General features: G+C 44.6%; 1 protein-coding gene across 1 annotated transcript in view; it reads left to right on the top strand.

Annotated features, from left to right (window-relative positions):
- Positions 1–268: 268 nt before the first annotated feature.
- The window catches only part of AARS1 (alanyl-tRNA synthetase 1), a 30,073-nt gene continuing 10,624 nt past the window's right edge, over positions 269–19,717 (top strand). The window contains exons 1-15 of the mRNA XM_070760314.1: positions 269–367; positions 458–534; positions 2,521–2,681; positions 5,659–5,847; positions 7,112–7,257; positions 8,896–9,087; positions 10,361–10,505; positions 10,774–10,919; positions 12,048–12,156; positions 12,687–12,837; positions 14,339–14,463; positions 15,423–15,567; positions 16,372–16,550; positions 16,819–16,932; positions 17,070–17,276. Of these exons, the coding sequence (XP_070616415.1) occupies positions 2,541–2,681; positions 5,659–5,847; positions 7,112–7,257; positions 8,896–9,087; positions 10,361–10,505; positions 10,774–10,919; positions 12,048–12,156; positions 12,687–12,837; positions 14,339–14,463; positions 15,423–15,567; positions 16,372–16,550; positions 16,819–16,932; positions 17,070–17,276 (1,989 nt within the window). The 5' untranslated portion in view covers positions 269–367; positions 458–534; positions 2,521–2,540. The remainder of the gene's footprint in view (positions 368–457; positions 535–2,520; positions 2,682–5,658; positions 5,848–7,111; positions 7,258–8,895; positions 9,088–10,360; positions 10,506–10,773; positions 10,920–12,047; positions 12,157–12,686; positions 12,838–14,338; positions 14,464–15,422; positions 15,568–16,371; positions 16,551–16,818; positions 16,933–17,069; positions 17,277–19,717) is intronic.

Raw genomic sequence — 19,717 nt, 5'->3', positions numbered from 1 at the left:
ACCAATCTCGAATTATAAACCATTCTCTGTAATTAGATCTTTCCTTCTTCCCTTAATGGCGGCCCCCTCGCGGCCTTCATGCCCTTAATTGGAAGGCCACGTGACCTCAGTTTCGCAGCCATTGCATCAGCCGGGCCAAAACCCTCAATCTCAGCAATGCTGTCAATGCTGGCATGACTCGGCCCCCTATTTAAGATGATAGGCGAGACTTTGAACCAATCTCCGTCCGCCTTTCAGCCTCTTGGGCCAATAGGACGTGCGAGCTAAAGAAAAGCCCGCCTTCCCAGGTCGGCTGCGTAAGCGACAAGCGCCGGCGCAGCTGCTGGAAGCGACAACGCGGGTTGGGGGGAGCAGCGGCAGAAGCCAGGTAGGGTTGTCGTTGGGGGATCCTTTGAATGGGAAGCAATGAAATAAATGTGTTTGTTCCGCTCTGGCATCTGTTGTCTGTTTTCCACAGGCGCAAAAGGCGGCGGTTCCTCCTCCTCCGTGGTTCCCTCCTCCCCTTCCAGTCTGTCCGCACATCAGCCCTGCAAGGTAGGCTGGGCGGAGAAAAATCAGCTGAGTCTCCAAGCGCGCCACAAACGTGGTGGTGAGACGGTGGCTTGCTGCATGCATTTTTGCCCCCGTACATTTTTTTAATAATAATAATAATAATAATAATAATAATAATAATAATAATAATAATAATAAATAATTAATAATAATAACAGAGTTCGAAGGGACCTTGGAGGTCTTCTAGTCCAACCCCCTGCTTGGGCAGGAAACCCTACACTACTTCAGACAGATGGTTATCCAACATCTTTTAAAAAACTTACAGTGCTGGAGCATTCACAACTTCTGGAGGCAAGGAGTTCCACTGATTATTCTAACTGTCAGGAAATTTCTCCTTAGTTCTAAGTTGCTTTTCTCCTTGTTTAATTTCCACCCATTGCTTCTTGTTCTACCCTCAGATGCTTTAGAGAATAGAATAGAATAGAATAGAATAACAATTGAAAGGGACCTTGGAGGTCTTCTAGTCCAACCCCCTGCTTGGGCAGGAAACCCTACACTACTTCAGACAGATGGTTATCCAAAATCGAATAAATAAACATCTTAAAAACTTCCAGGGCTGGAGCATTCATAACTTTTGCAGGCAATTGATTAATAGTTCTAACTGTCAGGAAATTTCTCCTTAGTTCTAAGTTTATTTATTTTATTTATTTATTGGATTTGTATGCCGCCCCTCTCCGTGGACTCCATTGCTTCTCTCCTTGATTAGTTTCCACCCATTGCTTCTTGTTCTATGCTCAGGTGTTTTGGAGAATAGATTGACTCCTTCTTCTTTGTGGCAACCACTGAGATATTGGAACACTGCTATCATGTCTCCCCTAGTCCTTCTCTTCATTAAACTAGACACACGCAGTTCCTGCAACCATTCTTCATATGTTTTAGCCTCCAGTCCCCTAATCATTTTTGTTGCTCTTCTCTGCACTTTTTCTAGAGTCTCAACATCCTTTTTGCCCCATTGCTTGAGCTCTCCAGCTGTAAAAGGGGTCTTAGGAACTGGGCTTTAGGTTGCTGGTTTGGGATGTCAGATTCTTAAATGCCCCATGATTTGTCTCCAACCCTGTTTATCTACAGAGCTTCTTAAATGATCCAAGTCAGGATTGTCCCAACAGTGCTTTTCCCCAAAGGAAACATTGAACTTTCTTGGGTATATATATTTTTTTCCTTTTGAAAATGTTTCACTTATCCAAGAAGCTTCTTCCATTCTAACTGACCAAATGTGGGGAATGGAAAGACTGAGTCAAGATTGACTGCAAAGAATATAAAACTTTCCATTACTCAGAGGTCAGTTAAAATGGAAGAAGGTCCTTGGATGGGAAGAGAAAGGTGGTCAAAGGAAAAAAACAAGAAAGTCCAATTATCTTTAAAAAAACCACCTTTGGAACTCCAACTCCAAAGTGAATTTGATTTATGGCCAGCAGCCCCGCAGCCATGGGTCACAGCGATATACTATGTCTTAAGGCCCATTGTGCACCCCTTGTCCTAAGGCTGCAGAGATCTTCAAGCTTGGCAACTTTAAGACTTGTGGATTTTTATTTATTTTTTATTGATAAAACACACATAACAAACAACACCAAAAAAAGAAACAATTAACAAATATGTGATGAATCTTCTAGTATATACACTTAAATACCTTAAATGATTACATCAATATTTTTTAAAAAATACTGTATTGGACTTCAATTCCCAGAATTTTCCAGCTAGCTATGCAAAATTCATTTAACGTCTGTCTCCGTTAACAACATAAATGTTGGCTTCGATTGCGGTTGTAAATCAAGGACACTGTATATTTAATGTTTCCTCCTCATCCTATTTTCTCCACAAAAACAACCCTGCAAGGTGGGATGAGATGAGAGAGAATAACCGACCCCAGATCACCAAGTCAGGTTTCATGTCTTAAGGTGGGAACAATTTTTTTATAACTTTTCCTTTCTTCAAATCTGGTCCTTCTTTTTCCCACCTTTCTCTCACCAGCACTGAGCACAAATCTCACAATGGAGACCCTGACAGCCAGTGAGATCCGTCAACGCTTCATCAATTTCTTTGTGGACAACCGACACACTTACGTACACTCGTCTGCTACCATCCCTCTGGATGACCCTACTCTCCTCTTTGCCAATGCTGGCATGAACCAGGTCAGTGATAATAGATGCCTGTAAAGCAGAGGGAACTGTTATCTCTTGTTCATAATTCAGAAATTTAGGGCTGACAAAAAATAGCATCATCATTGTTATGGTTAGCTCTGGCCCAGCTCCTGCGCCAAGGAATGTGCAGGTGGATGTGGGGGAGACATCCACATGCTGCAGACCTGTTTTGCTCCCAATGGAATCTGCCGACGAAGCCTCCTCTGACCAAGGAAGCATGAGTGACAGGGAAGAGGCAGACAGCCCAGGAGGAGATCAATCATCTGTATCATCCTTGGATTCTGAACAAGAATTAATGACACATCCCCGCATGCGTAGAGTGATGCATAGAAGACAACAACTGAAGGATTATTACAAGAGAAAATGAGGCCACCTGTGGTTGGGTGGGGCTGCTGTAATTAGTGCTGCTGCTATAAATAGCAGCGTGTGGGTTTGGCCGTTGTGGAGAATTATCTGATCGTTGTGTTTCATGAATGTCTTGCTGACTCCGGCCTTTGTTTGTTGACTTTTCACCACTTTGAAACCAAAGCAGAGCAAAGTGTGTTTCACTTCGTGGAAGAAGAAGGGCTGTGACTTTCTTCACAGCTGCAAGCTAAGTACTTACGAACTGATAAGGGACTTGTACAAACTACCCGGTTGTTTTGGGACGAGTGCTCTTTGCAATACAAAAAGAGTGCTTAGATTATTTTGAATTTTGTGATAAAGAACATTGTTTTGAAATGTGTGTGTGTCTGAAATTTGTATCTTTGAATTTTTGGGAGGCTCCTACCGGCAGAACAATCATCATCACCACCATCATCATCATCATCATCATCATTATTATTATTATTACTACAAAAAACAGTAATACACAGCAAACAAGATTTATAAAGAGCTGATAGATAAATTAGTGAAGATTGGACTTAATCCCTGGATAGTTCAGTGGATTTCAAGCTGGCTGAAGCATAGACATCAGAGAGTTATTGTTAATGGCGAGTATTCTGAGCAGAGACAGGTTACAAGCGGTGTGCCACAAGGGTCTGTTCTGGGTCCTATTCTTTTTAATATGTTTGTGAGTGACATAGGGGAAGGTTTGGTAGGGAAGGTTTGCCTATTTGCCGATGACTCTAAAGTGTGCAATAGGGTTGATATTACTGGAGGGGTCTGTAATATGGTAAATGATTTAGCGTTACTAGATAAATGGTCAAAGCAATGGAAACTGCAGTTTAATGTTTCCAAATGTAAAATAATGCACTTGGGGAAAAGGAATCCTAAATCTGAGTATTGCATTGGCAGTTCTGTGTTAGCAAAAACTTCAGAAGAGAAGGATTTAGGGGTAGTGATTTCTGACAGTCTCAAAATGGGTGAGCAGTGTGGTCAGGCGGTAGGAAAGGCAAGTAGGATGCTTGGCTGCATAGCTAGAGGTATAACAAGCAGGAAGAGGGAGATTGTGATCCCCTTATATAGAGCGCTGGTGAGACCACATTTGGAGTACTGTATTCAGTTCTGGAGACCTCACCTACAAAAAGATATTGACAAAATTGAACGGGTCCAAAGATGGGCTACAAGAATGGTGGAAGGTCTGAAGTATAAAACGTATCAGGAAAGACTTAATGAACTCAATCTGTGTAGTCTGGAAGACAGAAGGAAAAGGGGGGACATGATCGAAACATTTAAATATGTTAAAGGGTTAAATAGGGTTCAGGAGGGAAGTGTTTTTAACAGGAAAGTGAACACAAGAACAAGGGGACACAATCTGAAGTTAGTTGGGGGAAAGATCAAAGGCAATATGAGAAAGTATTATTTTACTGAAAGAGTAGTAGATCCTTGGAACAAACTACCAGCAGACGTGGTTGGTAAATCCACAGTAACCGAATTTAAACATGCCTGGGATAAACATATATCCATTGTAAGATAAAATACAGGAAATAGTAAAAGGGCAGACTAGATGGACCATGGGGTCTTTTTCTGCCGTCAGTCTTCTATGTTTCTATGTTTCTATATGCTGGGTTTTGTATAACAATATCACAAGTCGAACACCAAGCATCTAGGACTGTGCGATGTATTTTCATATGATGTGCACAAATCCAAGTGTGGTGGCCTTTTGCAACTGACAGATCATGATTTTGTCAATGTTTATTGTTTTCTAATGCCGGCTGAGATCTTCTGGCACAATACCCAGTGTGCCAATTACTACTGCAACCACCTGCACTGGTTTATGCCAGAGTCGTTGTAGTTCGATTTTAAGATCATGATATCGGCTACGTTTTTCTTGTTTTTCATCAATTTGACTGAAACCTGGTATGGCGACATCAATGATCCACACTTTTTTCTTTTCCACAATATCGTGAGGACCGGTGTATTGTGTTTCAAAACCTTGTCAGTTTGAATTTTAAAGTCCCCAAGTATTTTGGCATGTTAGTTTTCAACTGCTTTCTCTACTATTGTTGTTGTTGTTGTTAATAATAATAAGTAGATTTATAGGCTGCCCTTCTCCTTGCACTTAGACTAATTAGTCCCTTGTCCCCCATTAACAAACTTGTCAATTTGCCCATTCAAATGGTGGACAATCCTTTCTCCTGTCCTTGAACCACTCAAAAGCCTGCTTTGTAGCTACACCCATTCCCTCCTGCCACTCACCCCTTCCGGGTTCCCACATATATCAGGTCTTCTATAGATAGTATCATCAGTTTCTACAGCAACTTGACACTCATATACCGCTTTACAATGCTCTTACAGCCCTCTCCAAGCTTCTTAACTCTGGGTCCTCATTTTAACCCACCTCGGAAGGATGAGTCAACCTTGAGCCTGGTGAGATTTGAACTGCCAAATGGCAGGCAAACAGCAGTCAGCAGAAGTGGTCTGCCATACTGTACTCTGAGCACTGCACCACTGTGGCTCGTGTTTTTAAAATATGTTTTTTTAAGTTCTCGGCCTATTTTGCACAGAACTCTGGAGCTAAGAATTGTTTTCTTCTCTGTTATCCCAGTTCAAGCCTATCTTCCTCAACACAATTGACCCTTCCCATCCCATGGCCAAGCTGACACGAGCCGTCAACACCCAGAAGTGTATTCGAGCTGGCGGCAAACACAACGATTTGGACGACGTGGGGAAGGATGTGTATCATCATACTTTCTTTGAGATGCTGGGCTCCTGGTCTTTCGGCGATTACTTCAAGGTACGGCGGGAACACAGCAAGGAGCTCTCAATTCGGGGATATGATGTAGGGTGGGTTGTGTCAATGGTGGAATCCAATTTCTTTCTTACTACTGGTCATGTGCAGCCGACGGGCATTTACAGAGGTTTTCGCATCAAATAACATGATTGTTACTTGCGACTTTCCTAAGCTGGCATCTTGACAGGCAAAGTCAGTGAAGAAAGTTGAATTCATTTAACCAACGTGTAATTCCCCGCAGCGGTTTGCTTGCAGGGTATCCAGCAAATCTGGAAAACAGGGAAATCAGGGAATTTTCAGGGAAATCAGCAATTTCTCCGGGACCACCTTCTGCCGCACGAATCCCAGCAACCGGTTAGGTCCCACAGAGTTGGCCTTCTGCGGGCCCCGTCGACTAAACAATGTCATTTGGTGGGACCCAGGGAAAGAGCCTTCTCTGTGGCGGCCCCGACCCTCTGGAAGCAGCTCCCCCTGGAGATTAGAACTGCCCCCACCCTCCTTGCCTTTCGCAAACTCCTTAAAACCCACCTCTGCCATCAGGCATGGGGGAATTGAGACATCTCCCCCGGGCCTATACAGTTTATGTATGTTATGCTTGTGTGTATGTTTGCTTTTAATAATGGGATTTTTAGTGTTTTTAAATTATTAGATTTGTTGTACATTGTTTTATTGTTGCTGTGAGCCGCCCCGAGTCTACAGAGAGGGGCGGCATACAAATCTAATAAATGAATAAATTTGGGAAATATCAGGGAATTTGTGAAAAGAATGGAATAAATCGGGGGGTGGGGGGGCAAACTGCATTAAAATGTTTAAAAGTCAGGAAAAAATTATGTTAAAAAAAAAAAGGATTGCACTGCCTGGCAGAGTCGAGCAAAAATGAGCATAACTGTGGCAACCACTTGCTTCCTCAGCTACCGATATTTCTCCACGGCTTAGCCGTTTGGTATGACGTCATCTACGACCGCGCATATAACTAGATCGCAAGTTACAGGGAAATATCAGGGGATTTCAAAATGCTTTGCCCCTGCTTAACAACCATGGCAATAAAGCTCATAAACATGTGTGACTTAATACCTGCCTGGCTTAGCAGTGAATATTGTGGCCCCTGTTGTGGGCATAAGTGGGGGGCTGCCTGTCTCTGTGATGGCTTGGTGGTGTTATTGCCGCATTTAGGAAAAGGTGGAATGTGAAAAGAAAGGAGGTAGATGATCCTTCTGTCTGGCAAGACAGTCACAGCTGTGTTTTTCTCCCCATTGTCGCCTTGCAGGAACTGGCTTGCAAACTTGCTCTGGACCTGCTCACCAAAGAATTTGGCATCCCCATCGAAAGGCTCTACGTGACCTATTTTGGGGGCAACGAAGCAGCCGGCTTGGAGCCTGACTTGGATTGCAAGCAAATTTGGCTGGATCTCGGGTGAGTTGCTGTTACCCAGGAAATTCTCCCTGGACTGTCGAAAAGCAACTCCAACCCCTCCCAAAAGAAGCGAAGGGGTTAAAGACCAGGCATGCAGGTGTAACAGACATCAGCTCTTTCTAAGCTCTAGTCCAGGGACGGTGAACCTATGACAAGTGTATCGCAGGTGGCACATGGAGCCATATCCGAGAGGCATTGCCCTATGCACATGGACTGCCAGGAGGCCCATTGGACCGTTTTTCGCCCTCCCCAGGCTTCGGGAGAATTTCCAAAGAACAGCCCAATGAGACTACCAGAAGTTCATTTCCAAACTTCTGGTAGGCCCGTTGGATCTGTTTTTTGCCGTCCACAGGCTCTGGAGGCTTTCCTGTAGCCTGGGGAGGGTGAAAAACGGCCCAACTCGAAGTCTGGAGGCTTCAGAGAGGGCTACACACATGCACGGGGGCAGAGCATTGCATTATGGGTGTGGGCACATGGGGAGGGAAGGAAAGGATAACATAGCAATAGCCCTTAGATTTATGTGCCACTTCATAGTGCTTTATTGCCCTCTCTAAGCAGTTTATATAGTCATTCTCTTGCCCCCAACAATCTGGATCTTCATTTTACCGACCTTGGAAGGATGGAAGGCTGAGTCAACCTTGAGCCAGTCAGGATCGAACTCTGGGCTGTGGGCAGAGCTAGCCTGTAATATGGCACTTTAACCGCTGCACTAACATGGATGGATGGAAGGATGGTTGGAAGGAAGGAAGGAGGAAGGAAGGAGGAAGGAAGGAGGGAAGGAAGGGGGAACAAAAGGGAAGGAAGGGGGAAGAAAAGGGAAGGAAGGAAGGAAGGGGGAAGCAAAGGGAAGGAGGAAGGAAGGAAGGGGGAAGCAAAGGGAAGGAGGGAAGGAAGAAGGAAGGAAGAAGGAAGGGGGAAGAAAAAGGAAGGAAGGAAGGGGGAAGCAAAGGGAAGGAGGGAAGAAGGAAGGAAGGAAGGAAGGGGAAGAAAAAGGAAGGAAGGAAGGGGGAAGCAAAGAGAAGGAAGGAAGGAAGGGGGAAGCAAAGGGAAGGAGGGAAGAAGGAAGGGGGAAGAAAAAGGAAGGAAGGGGGAAGCAAAGGGAAGGAAGGAAGGAAGGGGGAAGCAAAGGGAAGGAAGGAAGGAATAGCAATAGTCCTTAGACTTATATATAACTTTATAGTGCTTTACTGCCCTCTGTAAGCGGCTTACAAAGCCTATTGGCCCCAACAATCTGACTCCTCATTTTACTGACCTTGGAAGGGTGGAAGGCTGTATCCACCCTTTTGAACTGGGCAGAATCAAACTGGAAGTGGGCAGTGAATTATCCTCTAATGCAGTGTTTCCCAATCTTGGCAACTTGAAGATATTTGGACTTCAACTCCCAGAATTCCCCAGCCAGTGAATGCTGGCTGGGGAATTCTGGGAGTTGAAGTCCAGATATCTTCAAGTTGCCAAGGTTGGGAAACACTGCTCTAATGCTGCATTCTAATCCCAGTGCCATCACGGCTCTGGCTATTGAATATTTCCAAAGCTATTTAAAACCAGTCTGGGCTCCTCATGGATCCAGAGCAATGAAGTTAACGACTCAATGGGCTCTTTCTCCAGATTGTTACTCATGGATTTCTTTTCCACTTACAGCCTGGAAGAGAGCAAGATCCTTCCAGGTAGCATGAAGGACAACTTCTGGGAAATGGGAGACACCGGGCCCTGTGGCCCTTGCAGCGAGATGCATTATGACCGGATCGGGGACCGAGACGCTTCCCACCTTGTCAATCAAGATGATCCCAACGTGCTCGAGATCTGGAATTTGGTGTTCATACAGTTCAACAGGTAATGGGGCTACCATTGGAAAGTGTTTGGAATGCAGCCGTGTGAGCTGTTTTGAGTGTACCTAGATACACTCACATAACACCAACACTCTGTGGCTTGCACTGGTTACCAATTAGTTTCTGGTCATAATTCAGGGTGTTGGGTACATTCATACATACATCAGGATGTCCAGCAATCCTGGAAAATAAGGAAATCAGGGAAATCAGCGGTTTGGGAAATATCAGGGAATTCGTGAAAAAAGGGAATACAGTGATCCCTTGATTATCGCGAGGGTTCCGTTCCAAGACCCCTCGCGATAATTGATTTTTCGCGATGTAGGGTTGCGGAAGTAAAAACACCATCTGCGCATGCGCGCCCTTTTTTTTCATGGCCACGCATGCGCAGATGGTGGAGGTGGGGGGCGACGAAAGTGCGGAAGCCGACAGATTGCAGCACCCGTTCGCCCGCCCTTCGCCCGGCCACCCGCCCTTCGCTCGCTGCTCGCCCGGCCACCCAGGTTCGAGGGGGTGCTGGGAAGCCCCCCAGGCCGGCTGCGACCTTTTAAAACAGCCGCGCCGCTTCCCAGCTGAGTCCTGAAGCCAAACGCGGAAGTTCGCCTTTGGCGTTTGGCTTCAGGACTCAGCTGGGAAGCGGCGCAGCTGTTTTAAAAGGTCGCAGCCGGCCTGGGGGGCTTCCCAGCACCCCCCCGAACCCGGGTTGGGGGTTCGGGGGGGTGCTGGGAAGCCCCGCCAGGCCGGCTGCGACCTTTTAAAACAGCCGCGCCGCTTCCCAGCTGACTCCCGAAGCCAAACGCAGAAGTGGGGTTTTTTTAATTAATTTTTTTTTTTTAATCGCGATATAGCGTTTCGCGAAGATTGAGATCGCGAAACTCGAGGGATCACTGTAAATCGGAAGGGGGGGCAAACTGTATTAAAATGTTTAAAAGGCCGGGGGAAATCATGTAAAAAAACAGATCGCGCTGCCTGGCAGAGTCGAGCAAAAATGAGCATAACTGTGGCAACAACTTGCCTCCTCAGCTATCAATATTTCTCCACGGCATAGCCATTTGGTATGATGTCTGTGCCTTAACTAAATTGCAAGTTACAGAGAAATGTCAGGGAAATACCAGGGAATTTCAAAATGCTTTCCCCCTGGACACCCTCTTACATACGTACGTACATACACACACACACATACATAGAGAGAGAGAGAGAGAGATGATAGAAGAAAGAAAGATAGGATAGGATAGGATAGGATTGATTAATTATAATCAATTATTTTCTTCCTGGGCCAGAGAGGCTGATGGAACCTTGAAACCACTGCCGAAGAAAAGCATCGATACCGGGATGGGGCTGGAACGGCTGGTGTCCGTGTTGCAGAACAAAATGTCCAATTATGACACCGATCTTTTTGTGCCTTATTTTGAGGCTATTCAGAAGGTACGTCCCAAGTTCAGGGCGGGTCAGTTTTTCCTCTGGGGCTGTTAATTGTCTAACTGCTGAATATGACTGTTAATCCCTGTCCCTTCCGAATCTTTTTTATACCTCGTTAGAATGTGTAGATTGATCTTATATTTTCAGATAGATGTTGTAAGCCGCCCCGAGTCCTGGGGCAGCATATAAATCCAAAAAAGAAAGAAAGAAATTTACTGGTACTGGCTCACATTCATGAAAATTTCCAGTTTCATTCATTCCTTCTTTTTCACAGGGGACCGGCTGCCGACCTTATGCCGGGCAGGTTGGGGAGGAAGATGTCGACGGCATAGATATGGCTTACCGAGTCCTGGCTGACCATGCCCGGACCATCACCATAGCCCTCTCAGACGGGGGGAGACCCGATAATACCGGCAGAGGGTGAGGCTGCCCGTAATTCCTTGGGGTGAATCCTGGGAAAATTGTGAGCCGCTCCGAGTCTACAGAGAGGGGCAGCATACAAATCTAACAAATTATTATTATTATTATTATTAAAAGGGGATTATTATTATTATTATTATTATTATTATTATTATTATTATTATTATTATTATTATTATTATTTAGATTTGTATGCCGCCCTTCTCCGAAAATCTGGGGCGGCTCACAGAATAAATATAGAAACAAAGCATACAAAACAAATCTGATACAGTAATACCTCGTCTTACGAACCTAATTGGTTCCTGGAGGAGGTTCGTAATGCGAAAAGTTCGTAAGACGAAACATTGTTTCCCATAGGAAACAATGTAAAATGAATTAATGCATGCAAGAAAAAAAACCCATGACGCCCAGCTGTCACCTTTTGAAACAGCCGGGCGCTTCTCAGCATTCTCCCAATGCCAAACGGGGAAGTTCAGCAAAAGTTTGGGTTCGGGTGGCCGCCGAGAAGCCCCGCCGCCCAGCTGTCACCTTTTGAAACAGCCGGGGGGCTTCTCGGCGTCCTCCCGAACCCCAAACCCGAACTTTTGCCGAACTTCCGGGTTCGGCATTCAGGAGGCCGCCTAGAAGCCCCGCCGCCCAGCTGTCACCTTTTCAAACAGCCAGGGGGCTTCTCAGCGTTCTCCTGAACGCCGAACCCGGAAGTTCGGGAAAAGTTCTGGGTCGGCGTTCGGGTACACCGCCGCCCGGCTGTCACCTTTGCAAAAGAGCCACGGAGCTGTCGGGCCGGTCGGGAGGCTGGAAAGGAGGTGGGGAATCCCAATAAGGAATTCCATGGGCGGAGCTTTGACGTCACAAAGACGTCCTTCCTGGCCGGCTGAAACGTGGCTTCTCACCCCTAGCAGGTATGCCTGCTTGACGCTCACACAAACAGCTGCTCCTATAAACACAAGCAGCTGCTGCTCGTGCAAATGGTGCTTTACACACACACACTTTGCACATTGTGGCTCGGGTGTTGAGCCCCTCTGCCCTAATGCACTCGCCGTCACTTCTCTCTGCATCTCAAATGTTTTCAGAAATACGACTCGCCAGTGTGTAAAACAGATTCTTCCCTCGTGTTCTTAACTGCAGGTACGTTCTGAGGCGCATCCTCCGGCGCGCAGTGCGCTATGCTCACGAGAAGCTCAACGCTCCCAAGGGATTCTTCGCCACACTGGTCGATGTGGTGGTTCAGTCCCTGGTAATCCTACTCTCATGTTTTGCCACGGATTAATAGTTCTAACTGTCAGGAAATTTCTCCTTAGTTCTAAGTTGCTTCTCCCCTTGTTTAATTTCCATCCATGGTTTCGTGTTCCACCCTCAGGTGCTTTGGAGAATAATTTGATTCCCTCTTCTTTGTGGTAGCCCCTCAAATATTGGAACACTGATATCATGTCACCCGTAGTCCTTCTTTTCATCATCTGCTTTCAATACAGAATATCCAAGAGTTTAGTCCCATGTCTTAGAACAGGGATTGGCAAAGTTGGCTCTTCTATGACATGTGGACTTCAACTCCCAGAATTCCTGAGCTAGCGTGATTGGCTCAGGAATTCTGGGAGTCGAAGTCCACAAGTCATAGAAGAGCCAACTTTGCCTACCCTTGCAATTAGAATTCTGGGAATTGTAGTCTCCACTCTACCTAGAAGGCATCAGGGGAGGGCTGCTCCTGCTCAGCATGGATGGCTGAGCAGAGGAGATGGACCCTCCTTCACTGAATCCTGTTCCTCACAGGGTGGAGCCTTCCCCGAACTGACAAAAGACCCAGACATGGTGAAAGATATCATCAACGAAGAGGAGGTGCAGTTCTTGAAGACACTCAACCGAGGACGGCGCATCCTTGACAGGAAGATTCAAAGCTTGGGAGACAATAAAATAATTCCTGGTATGTAATATGCTACCCTTCCTATTAATAATGTTAGTTATTTATTTATTTATTTATTTATTTATTTATTTATTTTATTTGTTTATTTTATTTATTTTATTTATTTATTAGATTTGTATGCCGCCCCTCTCCATAGACTCAGGGCGGCTAACAACAATAATAAAAACAGCATATAACAAATCTAATATTTAAAATAACTTAAAAAACCCTTATTAAAAACCAAACAAGCACACACACAAACATACCATGTATAAATTGTATAGGCCCCGGGGGAAAGGATATCTCAGTTCCCCCATGCCTGACGACAGAGGTGGGTTTTAAGGAGCTTACGAAAGGCGAGGAGGGTGGGGGCAATTCTGATCTCTGGGTAGAGCTGGTTCCAGAGGGCCGGGGCCGCCACAGAGAAGGCTTTTCCCCTGGGTCCCGCCAATCGACATTGTTTTGTCGACGGGACCCGGAGAAGGCCAACTCTGTGGGACCTAACTGGTCGCTGGGATTCGTGCGGCAGATTAATTTGACTTCTATGCCGCCTAATCCCAAAGAGACTCAGGGTGGCTAACAACAGTAAGTAATGCATACAATATAACAAAAGTGAAATTTTAGTTATAGGGTGTCCAGCAAACCTGGAAAACAGAGAAATCAGGGAAATTGGCAATTCGGGAAATATCAGGGAATTCAGGGGGAAAACAGAATAAATCAGGGGAAAAACAGACGGTAGTAAGATGTTTAAAAGTCAGGTAAAAATAATGTAAAATTGGTTAATTTCAATTAACTTAGCAAAGAAGTACATATTGAAAGTATTATTAGCACTTTTTTCTCTCTCCGAATGTTTAACATATCTAAGAAATATTATCAATTATTATTTTAAGCATTGATTCTGTGTTTTTTATTGCTCATGTTGTTTTATTGTATGTTTGAAAGAAAAATAAAGAAAAATTTTATGCCCGGGAAAAAAAAATGTAAAAACTAAATGGATCGTGCTGCCTGGCAGAGTCAAGCAAAAATGACCTAGGGGAAGAGCCTTCTCTGTGTGGGCCCCGGCCCTCTGGAATCAGCTCCCCCCGGAGACTCACATTGCCCGCACCCTCCTCACCTTCTGAAAGAGTTTAAAAACAACTTGCTTCCTCAGCTACTGATATTTCTCCATGGCTTAGCCGTTTGGTATGACGTCCTCTATGACCGCGCCTTAACCTGATGACAAGTTACAGGGAAATGTCAGGGAAATATCAGGGGATTTCAAAATGCTTTCCCCCTGGACATCCTGGGAATGTTAATTAACTTTGACTCTCAGCTGTAGCCCGGACCTTTATCTCTTAGCCAATTTAACTGGGAAAGTTGCCAACATGATCGCCTGAATTTGCTTGTATAAACCCAGCTTTTCATATAAAAAGTGTTTGATTTGAAATCTCAGCGCGTGGATTGTTCCAATCCGAGTAGACCCGAGCAGAACAGTTCACATGGCACTTTGACCATTGGCTCTTCCTTTCCGGTCCTTATTCAGGAGACACAGCATGGCTCCTATATGACACATACGGCTTCCCTGTGGATCTCACCGGGCTAATCGCGGAAGAGAAGGGCTTAAGAGTCGACATGGAGGCCTTTGAGGAGGAAAGGAAGACCGCACAGGTAGGGCGTGGGCTACTGCTGACCTTTAAAGGGCATCTGTATAGGTGGCCCCTGACTTACAAATATTCATTTATTGACCAGTGAAAGTTACAAGGGCCCTGAAAATGGTCACTTTTTATTATTTATTTATTCATTCATTCATTCATTCATTCATTCATTCTTTGTCCAATATACAATACATATGGAAGAGAATAGACATTAAGTAATATATAGTATATAAAGATAGTAAGTGAAAAAGAAGAGAAGTAGATGAGAGGGAGAGAATATATATGATATATGAGATAAGGAAACACAATTGGACAGGGGACGAAAGGCACACCAGTGCACTTATGTACGCCCCTTACTGGCCTCTTAGGAACCTGGAGCGGTCAATCGTGGAGAGTCTAAGGGAGAAATGTTGGGGTTTGGGAGTTGACACTATTGAGTCCGGTAATGAGTTCCACGCTTCGACAACTCGATTGCTAAAGTCATGTTTTTTACAGTCAAGTTTAGAGCGGTTAATATTAATATTAATGTATATCAGTGATGGCGAACCTATGGTTCAGCTCCAACGTGCATGTGTGTGCCAGCCAGCTGATTTTTGGCTTCCCCAGAGGCTCTGGGAGGGCTTTTTTGGCTTCCAGAGAGCCTCCAAGGGGATGGGGAAGGACGTTTTTACCTTCCCCCCAGCACCAGGGAACCCTTTGGAGCCTGGAGAAGGTGAAACACGAGCCTATTAGGCCCACCAGAAAGTGGGAAACAGGCCATTTCCAGACTCCAGGGGTGGGGGAAGCTGTTTTCGCCTTCCCACTAACAATCAAGCATTAAACCCAGAGGTCTTCAAAACTTGGCAACTTTGAGACTCGTGAACTTCAATTCCCAGAATTCTGGGAGTGGAAGTCCACAGGTCTTGAAAGTTACCAAGTTTGAAGACCTCTGCCTTAATCCAACCTTCATGTTTGGGTTTCTTACATTTCCAGCTGAAGTCCCAGGGCAAGGGAGGTGGTGATGAAGATCTCATCATGTTGGACATCTATGCAATTGAAGATCTCCGTGCCAAAGCTCTGGAGCCCACCGACGACTCCCTGAAATACAACTATCGGTCGGATCCAGAAGGCTTCTATGGTGAGTCCCAGACCCTTCCTTTATGCCTGTCCCAGGATCAACATGTTTCCCTTGGTATCCAAGGAAGAGTAGGGACTTATAGGCAATAAATTCTGGGGATTGTATCCCAACACATCCATTCGTCTGGCCCCGAATGTTCTCTTCTAATAATAATAATAACAACAGAGTTGGAAAGGACCTTGGAGGTCTTCTAGTCCAACCCCCTGCTTGGGCAGGAGGCCCCACACTACTTAAGACAAATGGTTATCCAACATCTTCTTAAAAACTTCCAATGTTGTAGCATTCACAACTTCTGGAGGCAAGCTGTTCCAACGATTAATTGTTCTCACTGTCAGGAAATTTCTTTGTTCTAAGTTACTTTTTCTCCTTGTTTAGTTTCCACCCATTGCTTCTTGTTCTACCCTCCAGGTGCTTTGGAGAAATAGCTTGATTCCCTCTTCTTTGTGGCAACCCCTGAGACATTGGGAAATTATTATTATTATTATTATTATTATTATTATTATTATTATTATTATTATTATTATTATTTAGATTTGTATGCCGCCCGTCTCCGAATTGCTATTATGCAATAAAACAACACACTAATTTGCTTCTCTCCTTGATTAGTTTCCACCCATTGCTTCTTGTCCTACCGTCAGGTGCTTTGGAAAATAGTTTGACTCCCTCTTCTTTGTGGCAACCTCTGAATTATACAAACGTCAAGACTGTCTTTGCCCGTCTTTTGCATGGTCCTTGTTGCTCCATGATGTGATACGACTGTTATTTTTTCCTTACCCTACTGGGGTGTTTTGTTTCGACCGACAGAATTCGGCAACCCCGAGGCCACAGTGAAAGCTCTCCGATGGGAAAAGACTTTTGTGGAGGAAGTTCATACAGGCCAAGAGTGTGGGGTTGTACTGGACCAGACCTGTTTCTATGCCGAGCAGGGGGGACAGATCTACGACGAAGGCTACTTCGTTAAAGAAGACGATGGCGCTGAAGACGTAGGTTGACCGAGTAGATTTGGTGGGAACCTCGATTTCGTTTGGAGGTGGGAGGGCTTGGTGGACAAATACACCATCTTCCTCCCCCTTAACTCCTGCTGTCTAGCAAGTTGGAGGATCACAACCAGTTCTTCAGTCTAGTAAGAAGGGATCAGAACAGGTTCTAGGATCTAGCATGTGCTCGGCTCATTGGGATCGTGTCTTGTTTATCAACCTCTTTGGTTGATTTGATGAACCCGATCTGCTGACTCTCTTCTTTGCTTTGCAGAAGACGGAATTTACGGTGAAAAACGTACAAATCCGAGGTGGTTACGTGCTCCACGTGGGCACGGTCTATGGGAGCCTGAAGGTGGGAGATCGTGTGCGTTTGTTTATTGATGAGGTGAGTGACTCAAGAAGGAGAGAAGGTAGAAGAAATTTGACAAATTGATCCTGACGTTTGGGGATCCTCGATGAGAAGGATCCTTCCTTCCCTTGTAGATCCTCATCTACGGTCATCTCTCTCTCTTACACTTTCAGCCAAGGCGAAGGCCCGTTATGAACAACCACACCGCCACCCACATCCTCAACTTTGCTTTACGTTCTGTGCTGGGAGAAGCCGATCAGCGAGGATCCTTGGTGGCTCCAGACCGGTTGCGGTTTGACTTCACCGCCAAGGGAGCCATGTCTACCCAGGAAATCAAGAAGGCAGAAGAGATTGTTAACGGGATGATTCAAGAAGCCAAGGTACCGTGAAAAAAAGCGTCCTTGCGTTGAATCCCTTTGGAACATAATTTTTCAGAATAAAACTCGCTCTGGAGTATAAGACACACCTTAATTTTTGGAGAGGAAAATAAGAAAAAAAAATATTCTGCCATTCGTCTAGCTAGCGTTCTTGTCAGTGTGTGAGAGAGTTGAGGGCTGTTTGGAAACCGAAACAGTATTTGCTGTGTGAGCAACAAGACAGCAAAGGGACCTGGGCGTGGCTTAGCTCTGCAGCTCTGAGTCTGTGCTGAGCTCTGAAACTAAAACTGAGACTCCTCTGCTTATGTTTTGCTTGTATTTACTACCACGTTGGAAAAAAACTGCTTTTGGTATTGTATATTTACTTCATATGTTATGTTATACATAAAAAGAAGTTATTGAATCCTGTTGAATCAGTTACTGTATTTTTTGGACTATAAGAAGCACCTTTCCCCCCTTCTAAAAGAGTCTTATACTCCGAATGTAGCTTTTTTCGAAGCTTTTTTTCCCAGCCCTAACAAGGTGATAACGATCTTACTAGCTTACAGGCTTTTTTTTCATTGCTAATCTCTCCGAAAAAGGTTTTTTCCAGCCCTAAGTTTTTGCAGGCTATTTTTCATTAATATTCGCTCCAGATAAGGGTTTTTTAAAGCCAGAACCAGGGGATAAAATAATGTGCTGAAGCTGACCAAACTAAGGACGCTAGCCAGATTAATATCTGATAGGCTGATTTTTTCCCTATTTTCCTGCCCAAAATAATAATAACTACCGTATTTTCCGGCGTATAAGACGACTGGGCGTATAAGACGACCCCCTAACTTTTCCAGTTAAAATATAGAATTTGAGATATGATAACACAATATTTTAATTACTAATGATGAAGATCTTATTGTTAAAATTATGAATGAATTATTTAGAGAGAGAGAGCCAAGTGGGAACACTCTTCTGTCTATCTCTCCATATGTCTCTGTCTATCTGTCTTGTCTGCCTCTCATATTTCTCCTCACCACAATTAAGTTTACTATTATAACTCATCATAATTTGTCAACACAAAAAGGTGAACCTGGCTATTTTTCTTTCTCCTACCATCTATTCTGCAGGTATCTTTCAGTCTAACATGCAGCATGCTGACACCTATGTGAGAATCTATTATGGAATGAGAATCTGTATGTGATATCATGATATGGCAATCCAAACAGCCCATCCATTTTTTCCTCTTTCCGCACTTTCTGTCTTTATCCTCTTGCAATGTCACTTAAACAGATTTTAACTTGTCGGGTTTAATTAGTGACCCTGCCAATTTTCAGTACTGTGCAGTGTGCTATGATACAGAGCAGGGTGAATAATATGACCTCAGCTTTTAAAGTTATTTTAAAATGTTGCCTAAGAAATATGGAAAGATGATTCTTTTTGGAGGAAAAGTACATTTTCAATGGTTAAACATAAGAACAAATACAAACAGGCAGAAATAAATGCATCCAGTTTAACATTCAATTTTGCAACCACTAATAATGTTGGTCAAGTAGGTACAAAAATACCTGGGGAAATTATCAAAGTCTGGGAAATGGGTCCCTTGTCAGTTAAAAGGAGTGCTGATTTACCACCTGCTAGAGCAGTGATTTTCAACCTTTTTTGAGCCGCAGCACATTTTTTACATTTACAAAATCCTGGGGCACATCACCAACCAAAATTACACAAATCTAATAAATAAATACATACATACATACATACATACATACATACATACATACACACACACACACACACACACACACACACACACACACACACACATAAATAACCCCCTCATATATACAATCCCATGTAACATCCCCTTATAAATACAGTCAATCATCAATCATCCCTCCTCAAATTTATACCACTGTCTCATTTCTGGGTTCTTCTCCTGTCTTTCCCCCTTTTCTCTCTCATGTTTCTCATTTCTCTCTCTTCCTCCCTTTTTCCCTCATTCCTTCTCCCTCTCACTTCTCCTCTTTTTCCATCCCTGTCTCTCCCCCCCCCTTACGTGTGTGTGTGTGTGTGTGTGTGTATACACACTCGAACCATTTCCAAAACCAGTTGAGGGCTGGGGTTTTTTTCTCTTTTATTCTTTTCAAACACAGGTGTGGGCTGGGGGGTGTTTCTTATTATTTGGGTGCTTTTTACCATATGATTCAAGAATCACCTCTCTCCCTCTCTCTTGTTCTCTCTTATTTTCTTTCTGAGGCTCCTCCCACAACGGTGGCTACAGCGGCGCTGGCGATCCGGCCGCTAGCCGCTCCGAGCGCTGTGGGAACGCCCACCCCTCTCACAGTCCGGTCCCGAGCTGACAGTAAAGGGGCTGCTTCCCATCCTCCTTCTCAGAAGGTTTCCTTCTGAGCAAGCTGGCAGGAGGATGGGAAGCAGCCCCCACACCGCTCGGAGCGGCTAGCGGCCGCATCGCC

The sequence above is a fragment of the Erythrolamprus reginae genome, chromosome 9, assembly GCF_031021105.1.
Source record: "Erythrolamprus reginae isolate rEryReg1 chromosome 9, rEryReg1.hap1, whole genome shotgun sequence".
Taxonomy (NCBI): domain Eukaryota; kingdom Metazoa; phylum Chordata; class Lepidosauria; order Squamata; family Dipsadidae; genus Erythrolamprus; species Erythrolamprus reginae.
The sequence above is the reverse complement of the archived record's forward strand: the minus strand, read 5'-3'. Positions and strand labels throughout refer to the sequence as shown.